At 34.8% G+C, this 18,793-nt stretch overlaps 1 protein-coding gene and 1 long non-coding RNA gene across 2 annotated transcripts; both read right to left on the bottom strand.

Moving 5' to 3' along the window:
* Positions 1-2,718: 2,718 nt before the first annotated feature.
* Positions 2,719-3,144, bottom strand: LOC120196872. The gene has a single exon (XM_039198564.1). It carries the CDS (start codon positions 3,142-3,144, stop codon positions 2,719-2,721), a length of 426 nt encoding a protein of 141 aa, XP_039054495.1.
* Positions 3,145-14,951: 11,807 nt separating this feature from the next.
* Positions 14,952-16,304, bottom strand: LOC120196641. The gene is made up of 5 exons (XR_005523190.1): positions 16,230-16,304; positions 15,983-16,046; positions 15,865-15,892; positions 15,479-15,549; positions 14,952-14,971 (listed from the first exon to the last, which is right to left on the bottom strand). It is a non-coding gene; the product is annotated as an uncharacterized LOC120196641 (long non-coding RNA).
* Positions 16,305-18,793: the final 2,489 nt, after the last annotated feature.

Below are 18,793 nucleotides of genomic sequence, written 5' to 3'. Positions count from 1 at the left end.
GTACGTGATGAAGAGATCTGGTAAAGTGATGACACTGCTCATCTGTTCATGAGTCTTGGCCATCTAAGGGTGATAACACAGTTCCTATATGATGAGGACGGCTGGTTATCTGAGTTGACACAGCTCATACATAATGAAGAGATCTAGGCAGGTGATGACACTGCTCATATGTTCATGAGTCTTGGCCATCTAAGGGTGATAACACGGTTCATATGTGATGAGGACTGTTGGTTATCTGAGTTGACACAACTCCTTACATAATGAGGAGATCTGGTCATGTGATGACACTGCTCATTTGTTCACGAGTCTTGGCCATCTAAGGGTGATAACACGGTTCCTACGTGATGAGGACGGCCGGTTATTTGAGTTGACACAGCTCCTTACATAATGAGGAGATCTGGTCATGTGATAACACTGCTCATTTGTTCATGAGTCTTGGCCATCTAAGGGTGATAACACAGTTCCTATGTGATGAGGACAGTTGGTTATCAATGCTCATACTATGATGAATCTTGGTTATCCAGAGTTGACACGGCTCCTACGTGATGAGGAGATCTGGCCATATTTGATGATGATTGATGCATTGATTCAATGATGAGATAGGTCTTGAAGATCCTGTACAAATGTCATATGCCATGATTTTATATTTGCAATATGTCCTAAAGATGATCTAAATGTATGTGAGTTGTCATGCATGTTTAAAGGGTTATGCATAAATCGAGACTGGAAATTGAGTTTTCTGATGCTCTTTGATCATAACACATGAAGTTTATGCTTTTTCCAATGTCTGGGTTATGATTGTGGTACTTTCTGAACCTCTTGTGCATGAACTTGGATTCTATGATCCTCCCCGAGAAAGTTTATCTTGCTTTGTTAATTCTTTGGCCACTGGTTGATTTTCTGAGCAATTCAATCAGAATGAATGGCCTATCTTGTTGTTCATCTTCAAATTTAGACTTCTTTGCTTGGGAAAGGTAAGATTATGTTAAAACTGATTTACTCTCAATTTAACCATTCTTTCTCAATGATCATATTTTTGTATGTGCTCTCTGATAAACACCTGTTTTAAAATCCCCGTACTCTGACACTTTTCAGTGTAAAGCATAATAAACAATGTTGTTTTTGATCACTGTTTTTGTAATTGTATGCAATGAGTAATTAATTAAATTCAAAACATTTCATTTAAAAGAGGCAAAAGTATAATCCTTTGAAACAAGAAACAAGTAAACATTACATGAAGAATAAAGGAACAAATACAATGGATATCAAATGTTGAATCGTTATATTTCATCATCCAAATTTTCCGTGAAAGTTGATATGTGTCTCAAAAATTCAGATCGTACAAAAGATGTGTGAGTATGAGAATATTTCCCTGAACTAGTAGACTTTCAAGGGAACCTGTCGTCTCAAATCTTGAATATTTGAGCCGCCCATTATGGATTTTTAACTCGAATCCTCCTTTGGTTTCAAGACACCCATTTTAGGTTTTCATCTTGAACCCTCATTTCTTTTTCTTCTTCTTCTTCTTCTCTTTTTCTTCTTCTTCTTCTTCAAGTGTAATATCGTTTGACTGAATCAAAATTCACAGGATTAGGCAAATCTTCTCCATCCATTTCAGTCAAATCAAAGCTCCTCCTGAAAAGGCCTTGTTTACACATAAGGACCTTTTAGTTTGGCTTCCACTTTCCTCGAAAGTCTTTTGCATAGGGAGGATCTTTTTAAGCACTAAATCACCTTCATAAAATTCTCGAAGTCTAACCTTCTTTCATAAGCCGCATCATCCTTTTCTGGTATATTTGGCTATGACAATAGCTCTCAGTCTTTTCTCTTCAATCAAATTCAATTAATCAAATACTTTGAACCCAATCAGCCTCATCAAGTTTCAATTCCATCAATACTCTCAAAGAAGTAATTTATACTTCAATAGGTAAATCTGCTTTCATCCCATATGCCAAAGAAAACGGTGTTTCCCTAGTAGATGTATGAACAGATGTGCGATAAGCAAGCAGTGCAAAAGGTAATTTCTCATGCCAGTCTCTATATGTTTCAGTTGCTTTTGTGATGATCTTTTTGATATTTTTATTCACTGCCTCTACTGGCCCATTCATTTTTGGGCGATAAGGAGTCGAGTTATGATGTTTGATCTTCAACTTTGTACAGACTTCCTTCATTAAATCATTGTTCAGATTCAATGCATTATCTGTGATGATCCTTTCTGGTATTCCATATCTATAAATGATTTCTTTTTTTTAAGAATCTGCAAACTGCTCCTTTTGTGAGATTAGCATAGAGGCAGCTTCAACCCATTTGGTGAAGTAGTCGATGGCCATAAGAAAACGATGTCCATTGAAGCTTTCGGTGAAATACTCCAATAATATCGATGCCCCACATTGAAAATGGCTAAGGTGCATTCATTACATGGAGTGGTGAAGGAGGAACTTGTATTTGGTTATTGTAGATCTGACATTTATGACATCTTCGAGCAAATCTGATGCAATCTTCTTCCATAATGGACCAATAGTATCCGAACCTCATGATCTGTCTAACCATTGTGAATCCGTTTGCATATGTTCAACAAACTCCTCCATGGACTTCTTAAAGTATTTTCTTGGCTTCAATTCTATCCACACATCTCAAAAGAACCTGATATTTTCTTTTTTGTACAAAATGTCTCCATCGAGAACATACTCTATTGCCAATCTTCTTAAAGTTTATTTGTCATTTTTCAGTTGCCTCAGCTGGATAAGCTCGATACTTCACATATTGGAGAATATCGTAATACCAAGCGAGACCGTCTTTCTTCTCTTCCTCAATGTTGCAACAATGAGTTGGCATTTCTCTTATACTCATTTGAATAGGCATCATTCGAGACTGATCATCAGCCTTAAACATGGCTGCCAACGTAGCCAGAGCATCCACCATTTGATTTTCTTCATGATGAAGATAAGTGAAATAAATTTCTTCAAACTCCTTGATCAAATTCATCGACAAGTCCTTGTATTCTATCAATTTGGAGTCTCGAGTCATCCATTCCCCTCGAAGTTGATAAATGACCAAAGCAGAATCACCAAATACTTCCAAGATTCTCATTTTACGCTCAATTGCTGCTTGAATACCCAAGATACATGCTTCATATTCTTCCATGTTGTTTGTATTCAAATGAGAGCCTACTAGTAAAAGGATAATGATCTCCTTCTGGTGAAACTAGTATTACCCCAATTCCATATCCCATAGCATTCGAGGCACCATCAAAGTTCATTTTCCAGGCCTCATTATTCGGAGTATCTTCTTCCGCCGCAAATATAATCATTAAGTCTTCATTTGGAAAATCAAATTTTACTGGCTCATAGTCTTCTAATGTTCAGCTTGTTAGGAAATCAGCAATAGCACCTCTTTTTACTGTTTTCTAATTTATATAGACTATTTCAAATTTGGACAACAACATTTGCCATCTTGTCATTCTTCCGGTTAAAGCAGTTGATTCCATCAGATATTTTAATGGATTCAGTCTTGATATTAACCAGGTTGTGTGATACAACAAATACTGTCTCAATATCTTAGTAGTCCACACCAAAGCACAACAAAACTTTTCAATTTAGGAATATCGACTCTCACAATCAGTGAATTTTTTACTGAGATAGTAAATAGCTCTTTCTCTTCTTCCAGTTTCATCATGATGTGCCAGTACACATCCCATTGACTTCTCAAATACAGTCAAGTTTAAGATCAATGGTTTATTTGGTGGGGTTGGTGGCATTAGGACTGGAGCGTTAGTCAAGTAATTCTTAATTTTATCAAAACATTCTTGGCAACTATCATCCCATTCTCCTGGGTTTTGCTTTCTCAATAATCTGACTTCTCAAATACAGTCAAGTTAAGATCAATGGTTTATTTGGTGGGGTTGGTGGCATTAGGACTGGAGCGTTAGTCAAGTAATTCTTAATTTTATCAAAACATTCTTGGCAACTATCATCCCATTCTCCGGGTTTGCTTTCTCAATAATCGGAAGACGGATCACATTCTCAGTTAACTGAGAGATGAATCTGGCAATATAATTTAACCTTCCCAAAAATCCTCGTACTTCTTTTTACGTTCTAGGGGTTGGTAATTCCAAGATTTCTTTGACTTTATCAGGATCAATCTCTATCCTATTTTCACTGACTACAAATTCCAATAATTTCCCTGAAGTAGCTCCGAAAGTGCACTGGTTGGATTAAGTTTGAGCTGGTATTTTCTCAATCTTAAAAAAGCTTCCTCAAGACTTCACATGCTCTTCTTCGGTTTGTAATTTTGCAATCATATCGTCCACATATACTTCTATTTCTTTATGCATCAAGTCATGGAATAAAGTAAACCATGGCTCTTTGATATCTGTATTATCAACCAAAGTGTCAATAGTGGAAGTGGAAAATTATCATTGGGACTTGCTCGGTGAGATCTCGGTAATCTACACACATCCGAACTTGCCATTTTTTTGGTACTGGCACTATGTTTGCTACCCATTCAGGGTATTTGGATACTTGTAAAAATCCAACATCAAATTGTTTCTTCACTTCTTCCTTAATTTTTAATAGCATGTCTGGTCTCATCCTTCAAAGTTTTTGCTGAACAGGCTTGTACTCTGGTTTTATTGGCAGTTTATGCACTACAATTTCAGTATCCAATCCTGGCATGTCTTGATAAGACCAAGCAAACACATCTTTACATTCTTGTAGAAGGCTTATGAGATACCTTCTTGTTTCTGGTAAGAGTGAAGCCTATTTTGACCTCCTTTCTGTCTTCTTCTGTTCCCAAATTTATTATTTATGTTTTCTCTTTATAGGGTAATATTTACTTGTCCTCTTGCTCCATCATTCTAACAATTTCAGGATTTAACTCACATTCCTCATCAACTTTATAACCCTTAGATTCTTCAAGACACATATCATTTTCAAATCAATTTGTGGTTCAAAAATATGATATTCGAACAGTTGTATCTGAAAACCTACGAATGAGAAAAAAAGTATATTTGGCTATGGACGAAAATTTATTTACTATTTACTAAAAGAATAATTATCAATAAAGAATTAGAATAATTGAATGCAATATTTTCTATGAAGAGAAAACATCATTTTATTAAAACCATGACAAATAACAACAGTCTCATTATACTTGGGTTAAAAGACAGATTTGTTATTATGCATACTCTAAAAAGTGCTATAGAACACAGGGAGTTATTCAATAGTGTAGTTGCTCTCAACATAATCAGAGGAAATGGCAAATCGACTCCAATGAGCATTCTCCAGTAGAATCATCTGTGATGGCATTGATGCTCAAGCTTCCAATTCTAATTTCTTCACTTTCCCCTGACTGTTGTAGTGTGTCAGTTACAAATCCTTCAGACACAAAAGACTTGAAGAGTGGTGGTATAATCATGGGACCCCAAACAACATCTTCACCTTGTACTCTTGTCTTCATTCTTTCCCTAAGTGTTTATGCATATTTGACTTTATCGTAGTAAGTTGGCTTGTATCCAAGGCCAAAATAATTTCTTTTTGGAATTGGATTCAAACCTTCAATGATGCCTTGTAGTCTCTTACTTAGACCTTTTCCTACTTTTGCTCCTCTAGCTATTGTTTCCTTTGATTGTATCTTTGTATTCTTCGAAAGCTGAGGAATAAGAATTCTTTTGCCTTCAGGGATAAATGTGGCATTAACAAATTCCAAGGATTGGAATGAAGACTCTAATGCATTCTCATCTACCCTACATATGGTGCATTGGTAGTGATAGAGTAAATGATATCTTCTTCGCCTTGATGGTCACTAGAGTCCTGTCATGATAAATCGAATCTTTTGGTGAAGGGAAGAAGGAACTGTCCCAGCCATGTGAATCCAGGGTCTTCCTTGTAAGCAATTGTAACTTGGATATATATATACATGACAACAAACTCTATTTCAAATGTCGTAGGGCCAACTTTGAGAGGAATAATCATTTTCCCTATTATTTTACGTTCTGTCCCATTAAACGCCCTTACAGTATTTCCATAAACCTTTATTTGAGAGGCATCTATATGAAGTCTATTCAGAGTGGCAAATGGCATAACATTCAAGGCCGACCTGTTGTCAATTAACACCCCAGATATGATAACCCCTTGCAATGAGCAATAATGTGTAGTGCCTTGCATCTGCCTTTCCTTCTTCAGGTATTTCATCATCATAGAAATAATAAAATTACCTACATTATATGGTTCACCATCCTATCCACAGCTCTACTAGAATGTCCTTCCCCACAAAAGTTTCATTTAGCACTTTGATCAAGGTATTTCGATGTACCTCAGAATGCAATCAGAGAGATAACATTGAAATTCGTGTTGGTTTCAGAAAATTTAAAAACTCCTGAGCCTCCTCAATCTTTACAGGTTCATTTAATTTTTCCTCGGGATCTTCAATAACCACAGCTCTTGGTTTAACGGCTTTTCCCGGAGCATAACATCTTCCACTCTTGGTGAAAAATCCAACTTCAATATATTCCTCCTTGCTCTCCGGGATATTAATTTGGCATGTATAATTCCAGGGAACACTCTTGTCACTTTTGTAGGTAAAAGGCATCGGGTTTTAATTACCACCCTGGATGTTGTACTTCCACAGGTTGCCTCATAATTTGGTTTGGATATGACCAGGACAGGCTTCTTTAATTTCTTCTCAACTTCTCTTGAACTTTCTTTAGAAGTGCAAATATATCTTTTATTCTCAATCATTCATTCTTCATAGAACTGCAACTCATGCTTGTCCATCAATTCTTGGACTATATGCCTGAATCTTGACAATCCTGAATTTGATGACCATTTTCCTCATGGTATTCACAGAAATTTTCTGACCTTTCAACTGAACATTTCTTTATAGGACTTAATAGCCATCTCTTCTTCATTTGAATATATACCCACTTCAATGGCGTTCAAACTTCTTCAATCATTCTTTTAATTCTTCGATTTTCTTCAATAGCGTTCACTCCCTGGTTTTGATGATTCGGAAGTGGGTTCGCAGTCACACAATGTGTCTTTGAGTCATTAAATGGAACTACTTTTCTTTTAATCAGATCCTCAACCACTCTTTTAAAAGTAAGACGTTTCTCAATATTATGTCCTCGGTGGTTTGTATGATATTCGCATGTCTCGTTTCATTGAACCATCTTGGATAAGGTGGTTTGACTGGATCTACATATCTTGGTGACACTACATGAGCTTGGACTAATCCATGGAACAACTCACTGTAGGTCATTGGTATAGGAGTGAATGTCATTTTTTCATTGTTATACTCGCGCTTAGTTTCTCCTGGCGATAAAAAATTTCCTGTCTTTGTCTTACTCACAGAGAAATTTACATTATTTACCTCTCCTTCTTTCTTTTTCATATAAGGTTCTTTGCAGGATTTTGACTATCAGCAATTTGTCCATTCTTTAATCTCTCGATCATTTCACCGCACATCAAATATTTGAGAAACTCTCAGTCGCCACTCCTAACATATGATCAATATAGGGAGATTTTAATGTATCAATGAACATCGTTATAAACTCCCTCTCAATAAGTGGTAGGTGCACTTGAGCGGCAATGTCCCTCCAGCGCTGAGCATATTGACGAAATGTCTCATTGTGCTTCATCTCTATGTTTTGAAGAGTAACACGATCAGACATCATGTCAATAACATGCTGGTACTGTTCTTTAAATGCATTGGCCAAATCCTTCCAAGACCCTATTTTAGCTCGAGTCAATTGATTATACCATCTGGCAGCTGCCCCTGTCAAACTTGCCTGAAAGCAATGAATTAATAGTGAAATCCTCCCAAGACTGGGTGTACATTCTTTTTTAAATACAAGGCAAGCTGCACGGCTGTGATGAAATATTAAACAAATTGGAAATTCCAATAATTTACTTCGTTGTATAAACATGTGCTAAATGGGGTGAGAACTTAATAATTCCGATTCCATTTGATTCATTAAAAACTAAAACTGGACTGTATTATTGATAGGAATCATTAAGAATCACAAATAAATTGTAAAATGAAATTATAAGATATATTCATATTTTTCATATAACTTAAACTTAAAAGTAAATTTACTGATTACTCAAATTTATGGCAAGAGAGTTGGAAAAATTAACTTTTTAATTTATTATACTGTTTTAATAGGAGAGTTAATAATTTTTTAACTGAAGCAATGGTAACCAGTAATGTCCACGTCATGCCGCAAGGACTAAACTTGTTTGTCTCATTGTTATGATGAAGGGGCATGCGGCAATAAAATAACATAAAATTAAAACTGAAAACTATTTGTTTGCTGGAAATTCGAGTGGTTCATAAAATTCTACACGGAAAGGGGTTTTTTTTTTTTTTTGCTATTTGCGAATTCTCTATATTTGTTTAATCCATAATCCATTTGTTAAAATAGATTTGAAACCTAAAATAATTATAAATCTTAAATACAAATTGTAAGATAAATATGGAATATATTAAATATATATAATTCCTTTTATATTATGTTAAATATATTCGGTAGTTTTTTAAAAAAAAAAGACTTAGATCTTAACTTATGTACATGTAAAAAATAGGGTAAAATATAGTAATGGTCACTGAACTTTTCTAAAGCCTTCATTTAGGTCCTCCAACTTTTAAAATTTGCAATACAATCCTCCAATATTTAGTCCATTTGCAATATGGTCTCCGCCGTTACACTGTCGTTAGTACGTTTTCAATATGGTCACTAAACTTTTCAGGCGCTCGCATTTAGGTCCCCAACTTTAAAACTTGTAACACAATCCTCAATTTCACTATAAACTCTAAATTCCTTTTCGATCTCGAATTTCCTTTTTCGCTCCTCTCTTCTCATTTCCAACATAACTTTTCAATCGGGGATGTATGGGAAATTCTAATCTAACTTTGAATTATGTGGAGGTGTTGACTTGAATCAGGGTCCATTGAGAGAATACTCGACCAAGGGACTATCGGGACCATCAATGACTCAAGGTGTAATGTTAGATACAAGTCATCTCAGGTGAAGCATAGATGTTCGTTGAAATGCTTGTGAGAAAAAATAGGGTTAGAAATACAGAGTTGATAAATACTACTAAGATGAACTAAATATCATTGTTGAAAGTCACCAACAAAGCTGAAATTATTTTGTATAAATGGCATATGATAATTTCTTCGTTTAATCCTTGTGGTTAAAGATTTTCCAACAGATGATCAAATATAATGAAATCCCAAACAGCGCATTCATCTCTCAGTCTCTTTCGCAACTCGAAAGGCATCATGACAATGTCAAGTAGTTGCTCCAAATATACTACCTGTTATGATGCCTTTCGAGTTACGTGCATGCAAAACTGTCTTCTAAAGCTATAATTCAATACAATTCAACTGTAAAATTTCCAAAACATGTAAAAAAATCAATTCGTTCACGATATATCAGCCCCATAATCAACATGAACTTATAAAAAGAATACGAGCTCACAGGACGCCCAAAACCATAGGTCGAATCAATACAATTCCCAATAAACTAGTACCAACAGTCTCTCAGATTGAGCCTGACGATTTCACTATGTCGATACTCACAACCAATTCTCTGATTTAAAGAAAAACAAAACAATAAGATCAAAAAAAATTAGCCTAGGATATTTCACTTTATTCTAATAGAATGAATATCTTTCTAAGGAGTACTAAAGTTTTGATTAAGAAGAAAGAAAGAAAGAAAATTAGATGGTTGTGGTTCAAAACTAACACTGAATATCCAGATCATTGACATACAGTTCCAGAAACATAAAAATTTCAACAAAAAACACAATGCGAGCTGAAAATGGGAAAGTGCGAAAGAGGAAAAGCTTACTTCCGGATAGCCCAAAAGAGAAAATAATACCTTTTTGTAAGAGTGGGGAGAAGCTAAGAAATAAACGCAATCGGTGTTGTGTTCCATCAATTCTTCCTCCATTTTTTCTTTGTAAATAAAAAGCTAAAAGATAGAGCACTGCTTGGGTTTACAATTTTACATGGCGGAAAATTGAAGAACAAAAACCAAACGAGAGTGCATGTGAGTGAAAGAGACTGAGAGGTGAATGCGTTGTTTAGGATTTCATCATATTTGATCAGATGTTGAAAAATCTTTAACTACAAGGATCAAACGAAGAAATTATTATATGCCATTTATACAAAATAATTCCAGATTTGTTGGTGACTTTCAACAATGATACTTAGTTTATCTTAGTAGTATTTATCAACTCTGTATTTCTAACTCCATTTTTTTCTCACAAGTATTTCATCGAACATCTACGCTTCACCTGAGATTACGTGTATCTAACATTACACCTTGAATCGTTGATGGTCCCGATAGTCCCTTGGTCGAGTCTTCTCTCAATGGACATTTATTCAAGTCAATACCTCCACATAATTTAAAGTTATATTAGAAGTTCCCATGCATCCCCGACTGAAAAGTTAGGCTGGAAATGAGAAGATAGGAGCGAAAAAGGAAATTCGAGATTGAAAAGAAATTTGGGGTTTTTAATGGAATTGAGGGATGTGTTGCAAGTTTTAAAAGTTAAGGGACTTTAATGTAAGCGCCTGAAAAGTTCAGTGACCATATTGTAAACGTACTAACGACAATGTAACAACAGGGACCATATTGTAAACGGACTAAATGCTAGAGTATTGTATTGCAAGTTTTAAAAGTTGGGGGACCTAAATGAAAGCTTTAGAAAAGTTTAGTGACCAATACTATACTTTACCCTAAAATTTATATTGTTCAAACCTAAATAATAAAAAGAGAATAAAAAATTAACCAATCGACCGCTTCAAGAATTCAATATATTGTATTTTTTATTAATATATTTGCTAATTTAAATATTATTTTGTATATTTTTTGTGTTATTTATGTTTAAAAATTAGGTAAATTATTCTGGTGATCTATTTTATTTTTGGTTTGTCTTATTTTAACTAATGATTTCGAAAGTTAAATTTAATATTTTTATTTGTCCTATTTTGTCGGCTGATTTTTTTAGATAATGCATTTTGTTTTTTAATTAGTAAAATAATTTACTCTCAGAATTATTTCTTCAAATGGGTGATTGCTACAATGCACACAAAAGACGCATTACACTCATGAGTCTCTCCCTTTCCCCCGAAGACGCATTGCACTCCATGCGTAATGCACTTCAAGCGTCTCTCCCTCCTCCGAAGACGCATTGCACTCCATGCGTCTACCCCCCTCCCGTGACACCGCCCTGCATGGCAGTCTGCATGCTCCATGCATGCAGCTTTTACAACTGCAATCAGGTTAGTTGGATTGGTTCCCATGCGTCTCTCCCCCGCCCGTGACACTGCCCTGCATGGCAGTCCGCATGTTGTATGCGTGCATCTTCTGCAGCTGCAATAAGAGCAACAATATGTTGCAATCAGGTTAGTTGGGTTGGTTGAGTAATAATGGGGTTGGGTTGAGACTTATATAGGGGAGTGTATGGGAGGGAGGAGTCACCAGGAGAAGAAAGAAAAATATGAGAATGAAGAAAGAAAGGGGGAAGAAGAAGAAAAGAAAAATGAACAAAGGAAGAAGAAAAAAAAGAAGAAGAAGAAAGGAAAAAAAAAAAAAATATAAAGTAAATTATATTTTATGTTTTAATCTCTTACTGAGTTTAGGTTAAATTAGTTTCGTTTATAATAATGTTTATATTAAATTGTTAATGTTATTAAAATTATTTTTTTTCTACAGATTCGCTGAAATGACATAACAAAATCAACTACTTCGCCTCGACGCTCAACATATTTCTAGCCATTTGGGAGTGATGATGTTATTACTATTTAATAAAATATTATTATTTGAGACAACATATTATTAGTAAATGGTAGAAGTTTATTTTATGATTAATCATGAATATTATAATTGTAGGAAGACAAACAGTGAGTTCTCCGTCATCGGATCAATATTCCTGATATGCCACACCCTTTGATTGAAGATCATCTAGAAGAGGTTGAATTTTTTTATGTTACATTTTTTGGGAGTATAAGTTGGTTCCGGTTTTGATAAGTGCATTGATTGAACGTTGGAGGCCAGAAACACATACATTTTGTTTTCCGTACAGAGAATGCACGATAACCCTAGAAGATGTGACCTTCCAACTCGAGGTTCCAACAAATGGGATGTCAGTGGTAATGAAAAATGATTACAATACCGTGAAAGCACTTTACAATGAGTTTCTTGGGCAGACGACAATAAACCCATATTTAAAAGGGTGGTGTTTGAGGCTATCGTGGTTGGAGGATCAATTTCAACTCCAAGAAAATAGTACCCAAGAAGAAATTGTATATGCAACTCGAGCATATATCTTGTAGTTGATTGGGGGAGTTTTGATGCCGGATAAATCCGGTAATGTGGTTCACACGTAGTATCTCCCATTTTTGTGAAATTTTGAGGATACTTGTCAGTACAGTTGAAGATCTGTGATATTGGTGTTCTTGTACCGTACTGATGAAGATCTGTGAAATCGGTGGATGTCTGATGTTGCTACAATCTTGGGTTTGGCACAGATTTCCATTTTTAACACCGATTAGTCGAACATCGATTGACTTTCCTCTCACCAGAAGGTAATATTCCTTTTCTCTATTTTAATTTAAATTATTAATTAGAATTTATTTACTGTGATTAAAAAGAAGTAACAATTTTTTTTTGATTTACAGATGGAGGCAAAAAATAGAAATGGCAGGCTAATGCATAATAATGTCAAGAGGGTTTTGGTTGAAGATCAACATTTATAGCAAAAATAATGTATATTTTATAATACTATATAATTAAATTTATTTGGATTTATTTAAATTAAGTTATTTATTTATATTTATTTCTTTATTTGTAATTTTATAAGTTGCCTAATGAATTAATTTTTGGATGTAATTTATAATATAATATAAAATAATATTTATTGATTTATTTATAATTTTATAATTTCACGTCTAATTAATTTTTATAAATGTTAATTTTACAGTTTAATTGGAGGACGTACATGGAGGTAAAAGTTTTAGCGTGTGTGCCGCCAGAGTTTTTGGAGGGTTATCAAAATTGGGGTACTATTACACTATTAATTAATTTTGGTATTATTGAGATACTGTTTGCGGATCGAGTGTAGAGGCAGTTCGGGTGCCACAAACCTATTCCGCCCATTCCATGAGATCATTACCCCTTGCACATATTAGATGGACGGGGTAAGCACAACGTGAATTGGGTTACGAACCACGCAGACTATATTAATGATTGGAACAACATAGCTTCATACGTGCCACCTCTTGATCCAATGCAAGAGGATGAATTTAATTTTGAGAATTCGGCTTACCTTTAGTATTATTGGGATCATGGAAAGCTGTACCTGACGACGTTAGGAGAAAGGCAACATTTTAAAAAAATATATAAGAAAAGATTTGGTACATCAGATAATTTTATACTGAGTAGAAGTGGGAGCTAATCTCAACAACATGAAGCGGAAGCAGCACAACAATTTGATGATTCTTCTGTTTCGACATACATGCCGAAGTTGATGCAGCCTCAATCGACGTATAACTTTGAACAAATGACATCTATGATGTCAAATACGACTGTTTGTCAGTTTACGTTTCCAGTAGGGATGGAAAAGTAAAGTGGTGGAATGGGATAGCATAGCTGTGGCATATATTTACAACACTAACTGATATGCCCCTAATGAATGAGGAGGATGAGTATCATACTCCTAAGCAAGCGCAAAGGCCATAACACATTAGACGTCTGCCTCGCATTATCATTCCACAACACCCCGGCATCGACAAGAATTATAAACTCAATTATTATTTGTATAAAAATTAATAATATATAAAATGTTATTATATGTTAAAATTAAATATTTAAATTATATGAGTATTTTATTTTGTTAACATAAGTAAATATTATTTTGAGTTTAGGGAGTAAAGAGTATCGGTACTACTTTAATGACACTACAGCAAAACAGAGTTTTAGCGGTGCTTTTTTAGTCTTATAGCGGCGTTTTTAAGCGCCGCTAAAAGTATTTGCGGCGATAGGAAAAACGCCGCAAGAAGCGCCGGCAATACCAGCGCCGCTAAAGTTAGCGGCGTTTGAGAACAAAAAACGCCGCAATAGGTCAATATCTATTACGGCATTTTTTAAACAAACGCCGCAAAAGGTTGATATCTATAGCGGCATTTTTGGAATAAACGCCGCAAAAAGTTATGATATATAGCGGCGTTTCTAGAAAAAAACGCTGCAAAATGTCAGACCTATAGCGGCGTTTTTGCACACAAACGCCGCAAAAGGTCAGATATATAGTGGCGTTTTTTGATACAAACGCCGCAAAAGGTCAGATCTATAGCGGCGTTTTTGGACACAAACGCCGTAAAAGGTCGGATATATAGCGGCGTTTTTTGATACAAACGCCGCTAATTACCATTCTTTAGCTAAGATTAATTGATATTTTGCATATTTAATTTTGTATACATCACCTAAATTCAATATCATGTAATTTTATATAAATTTTAACAACAAAATAAATTAAAATTTATAAACATTAAAATTAAATGTAATATAGCTTTGATGTTCATTACATCGAAAATATTGAGTTCAAGTCCACATATGGAAAGAAAAATAAATTAGTATGCATATAATATAAGCTACAAATGCCATTTGGCTGGATTCCTGGCCTAAAAGCTATTCCAAATTTTCTTGGAGATTCAACTTCTGCAACTCCTCCCATTTTTCTTTGTCTGCAACCATTTTCAAGGCCATTTTCCGCACTGTTCCTGTGACAAGAAATGCTGCTTTAAGATTGGCACAGCCTTCATAGCAAGCTCTACTTTACAAGAAAGGAAACCATCTACATCGATATCATTTATAAGAATTAGATCAATATTCAAATACAGTATAAGATGAAACAAATAACTTGTCTCCATAATTGTTCATTTTAAACAGCATCAACCAGATCACCTTCACCAAAAGTAATATGTGGAAGTTAATAAAATTTTTAAACTAACATAAAAAAGGAATATATGATTGTACCAAGCAGAAAAAAAAACGTGGAAGCCAAGGACCTGCTAGTCTAGTACCACAATAGTGTTACTCCAACTCATTATACGACAAAATTACACCCAAAATCTCCATACTACTGCATTCACACTTTTGCAGAGAGAATTTAAAACAACCTCCGGGTTAAGATTATTTTCTTATTTTGACATACTGCCTGACCTAGTACCTCTTGGTAAGCCGGCCCTATTGCTAACTGCTAAAAGAGCTTGATAGTACTTAGTTGCCAATGGTCTAATCCAGATAAATTGCTCATCAAATGAACAATTAGAATATACAGGAACTAAATTCTAATAAAACCCCAAATGCCACACCCATGTTTTAATAATAGTAACCAGTTTAAACAAGGAAAAAATGCTAATAGGCATTTGGTAAAATTAATATCATAGAGGACGTTGATCAATATCATACCATCGCCAGAAGAGAAAGCCTTGCATGACTTTTGCATGATAGTCTCCGACTGAATGCTAGAGATGACATCCCTGCACATAAGAAAAGCTGTCAGGGGAAAGAAGTGCCAAGGAGCGGTAAACTGATCTAAAGAACAAAAAAAGCACGGGCATTGGAATTTCCTTTCTAATTTCCCTGCCTAATATAGTTTCTGGATAAACAAAAATGAGGTGGACTAATTAACACTGAAATGGACCTTCTGGTAATGATAGATATGCTAATCACCCTACATAAATCATATCACTCTTGCAGTTCACTCATATCCTCACCGTGATAAGAAATGACAAACAAGTGACAGTACAATTCCAAAAATTGATGTGGGTTACAAAAGTTCACTACCAACTAACCTTGTCTTTGTCAAGCCAGCAGAAGAGCCTGAAATAATGAAGAAATAATTTCAATTAATAACAACGACAATCAATAGAATTTTACCAAAATGAGAACAAAACAAAGCCAACGATTTACCTGGTAGAACAAGATGAGAGAAGTTGCGGACATGGACAATTCCCCTCGGCTGAAGAAACATAATCTGTTCAAACACTTAAATTTAATTCTCGTGAGAATGGTTACCAATGTATGATAAAAATCCAAACATCTTCTACATAAATTAAAGGTTTAATAGCAACAAATAACAACATCAATAAAAATTCAAGAGAAACCGAACCACTAGCATGGTTATCGAATCATATTCAATTTCAACTGAACTATTTACCTCTTTTCCAACATTTGAAGACACTCTAGATGCTGAAACGCTCGGCCGAATCACCTGCAAGGACTTCCCTAATACATGTAAAAGAAATGGAAAAAAACAATTCAATAAAATCCAAGTGCTTTATCCTTTAGCTGAACAAACCACAATTAAAATAAAAAGAGGTTAACAGTTTTAACCGAAGCTGATGAACCTCCGGTCGTAACTTTTCTCCATAAAGCGCCCAACATCACCGCTATCCAGAAGCTAAACGCAAAACTCAATAATCTAAAGGAGAAATCAAATAATAATTTATAACATAATAGATAGTCAGATAAAACTGCGTGGATCTGAATCTAAACATTGAATACAAATGAAAAGGGCAATAATGAGAGGCGAAGAAAAATTATATGGAAGAGAGGTTTAACTTAAACCTGATTTCTGCAGATAAATATGAGAGTCCTCGAATACACTGTGATTTGCTAAAGAAAAAAGAAAATATCTAACAAGTTTTTTTTTTGGTTTCTTTCTTCGACAGTGAGGGAGAGAAACAGTGAATATCATGCCAAATACCTCGCGATTAACAACAAAAATGGGGCAATGTTTTTCGATAACGTCATGCCAAACAGTTCTAGACTGAAGACTTGCATTTGCAACCTTTTTGTAGTGAGAATTTGTTTGAACGAAGCGTTGAGAAGAAGAGCCCCCCATTGGAGAAGAAGCAGCAGATGGGTTTTAGTAAACGGCGGGAATGAAAAAATAGGTGAAGGGAAAAAAATGAAAAAGGGTTAAAGGGGTCTTAAAACTATAAATTTGTGATACAAACGCCACTAAAGTACGAGTCTTTTGCGGCATTTTTATAAAAACGCCACTAAAGTACAAGTCTATAGCGACGTTTGTAAACAAAAACGCCACTAAAGTACAAGTCTATAGCGGCGTTTGTAAACAAAAACGCCACTAAAGTATGAGTTATAGCAGTGTTTTTATAAAAATGCCACTAAAGTATGAGTTATAGCAGCGCTTTTATAAAAACGCCACTAAAGTATGAGTCTTTAGCGGCGTTTGTATAAAAACGCCACTAAAGAACGATTCTATACCGGCGTTTGTGTAAAACGCCACTAAAATACTAATCTTTAGCAGCGTTGTATACAAATGCCACTAAAGTAAGATCTTTTGCGGCGTTTGTATACAAACGCCAAAGTTAGGTTTTTTTACGGCGTTTGTTCAAAAAACGCCGCTAAAATGCCGCTATAAACCCATTTTGCTGTAGTGTGGTATCGATACTACCTTTTGTAATATTTAAATAAACTAGCCGTGGAGACCATTGGGCTTGTACAATATCGATACTATGCTTCATGGTATCGTACCACTGTGTAAAGTAGTATCGGTACCTATTTTGCATTCTGGAATTGAGCAATTTGGAAAACAACTGGTAGTATCGATACTACCTGAGAATATTAATATTTCTCTTACCTTTGGTATCGATACCTCGTGAACAATATCGATACGTAAGAACATATCGATACTACGTACCAGAAAACTGTTTTGTGTTCAAATTCTAGTTTAATAGACTTTGAATTAATTTTGAAAACTTTGAACAAATTCAATCAAGTCCAAAAGCATTTTGCCTTAATTACTAGTTAATTTATACAAAAAATACATATATTATTATAAATAAAGTTAGATCCTAGTTAATTACTAGTACTATACATAAATTATTATAAAATCAAGTTAATTAAGTTAATATTATAAAATCAAATATATTAATACATGTAAGCATTATTTTACGAATTAAAAAAAACCAAATGTATTATCTAAAAAAATCAACCCATGTAAGCATATTATAAAATCAAGTTAATTATTATAAAAATTCAAATATATACGTACATACAATTACATATATAATTACTGATGAGACCTATATCTTGGTAGATTTGGACATTTATTTTTTGAATGACTTTCACCCCTACATAATTCAAATCTCTTTGGTTGAGCTTTCTCTCTAGCATAGAAATCCATATTAGTATGAATATGACTGGACTCAGGTCGACCCTTTGGATTTTTACGAAAATTGGATTTTGGCATCCATTCGTCATGATCCCTTTTCGGTCAATATGATTCATTTTGGATCTGTCTAAATGCATAGATGTACACATTTAATACCTATGTAGTGAAAGCACTCATCAACATAACTATATGCGCTCACACCAACATACATACATGCAGCGACTGCATGAGCACATGGATATCTCTATGTCTGAAAGCGACCACAATCACACCATTTGTGTCGTAAATCAATTCTAAATGTTTGACATTCTCTTAATTCGTTACGGCGTATGCATGACACAACAAAAGTATGACCAACTCGGTCGAAATTATGAACAAGCATTGAAGTTGTCAATCGCTCGTTTGCTTCCATTGCTTGGACCACTGTAAGAGCCCAAGTTTGACCTCTATTTATGAGACACTCAATCTCCTTACATTTATCGGACCAAACCTTAGCCAACCTAAAATAGTCTCATTCACACACTCGCTATTGGGAGATGATGTGTACCTTTTAGTAATGAATAATCGCCTCAACAAGGTTT

This window comes from Hibiscus syriacus, unplaced genomic scaffold (genome assembly GCF_006381635.1).
Source record: "Hibiscus syriacus cultivar Baekdansim isolate YM2019G1 unplaced genomic scaffold, ASM638163v2 tig00117034_pilon, whole genome shotgun sequence".
Lineage (NCBI taxonomy): Eukaryota > Viridiplantae > Streptophyta > Magnoliopsida > Malvales > Malvaceae > Hibiscus > Hibiscus syriacus.
The sequence above is the reverse complement of the archived record's forward strand: the minus strand, read 5'-3'. Positions and strand labels throughout refer to the sequence as shown.

Coding starts and splice junctions, on each gene's coding strand:
- LOC120196872 (XM_039198564.1), bottom strand. CDS start 3,144: ATGGAAGAATATGAAGCATGTATCTTGGGTATTCAAGCAGCAATTGAG.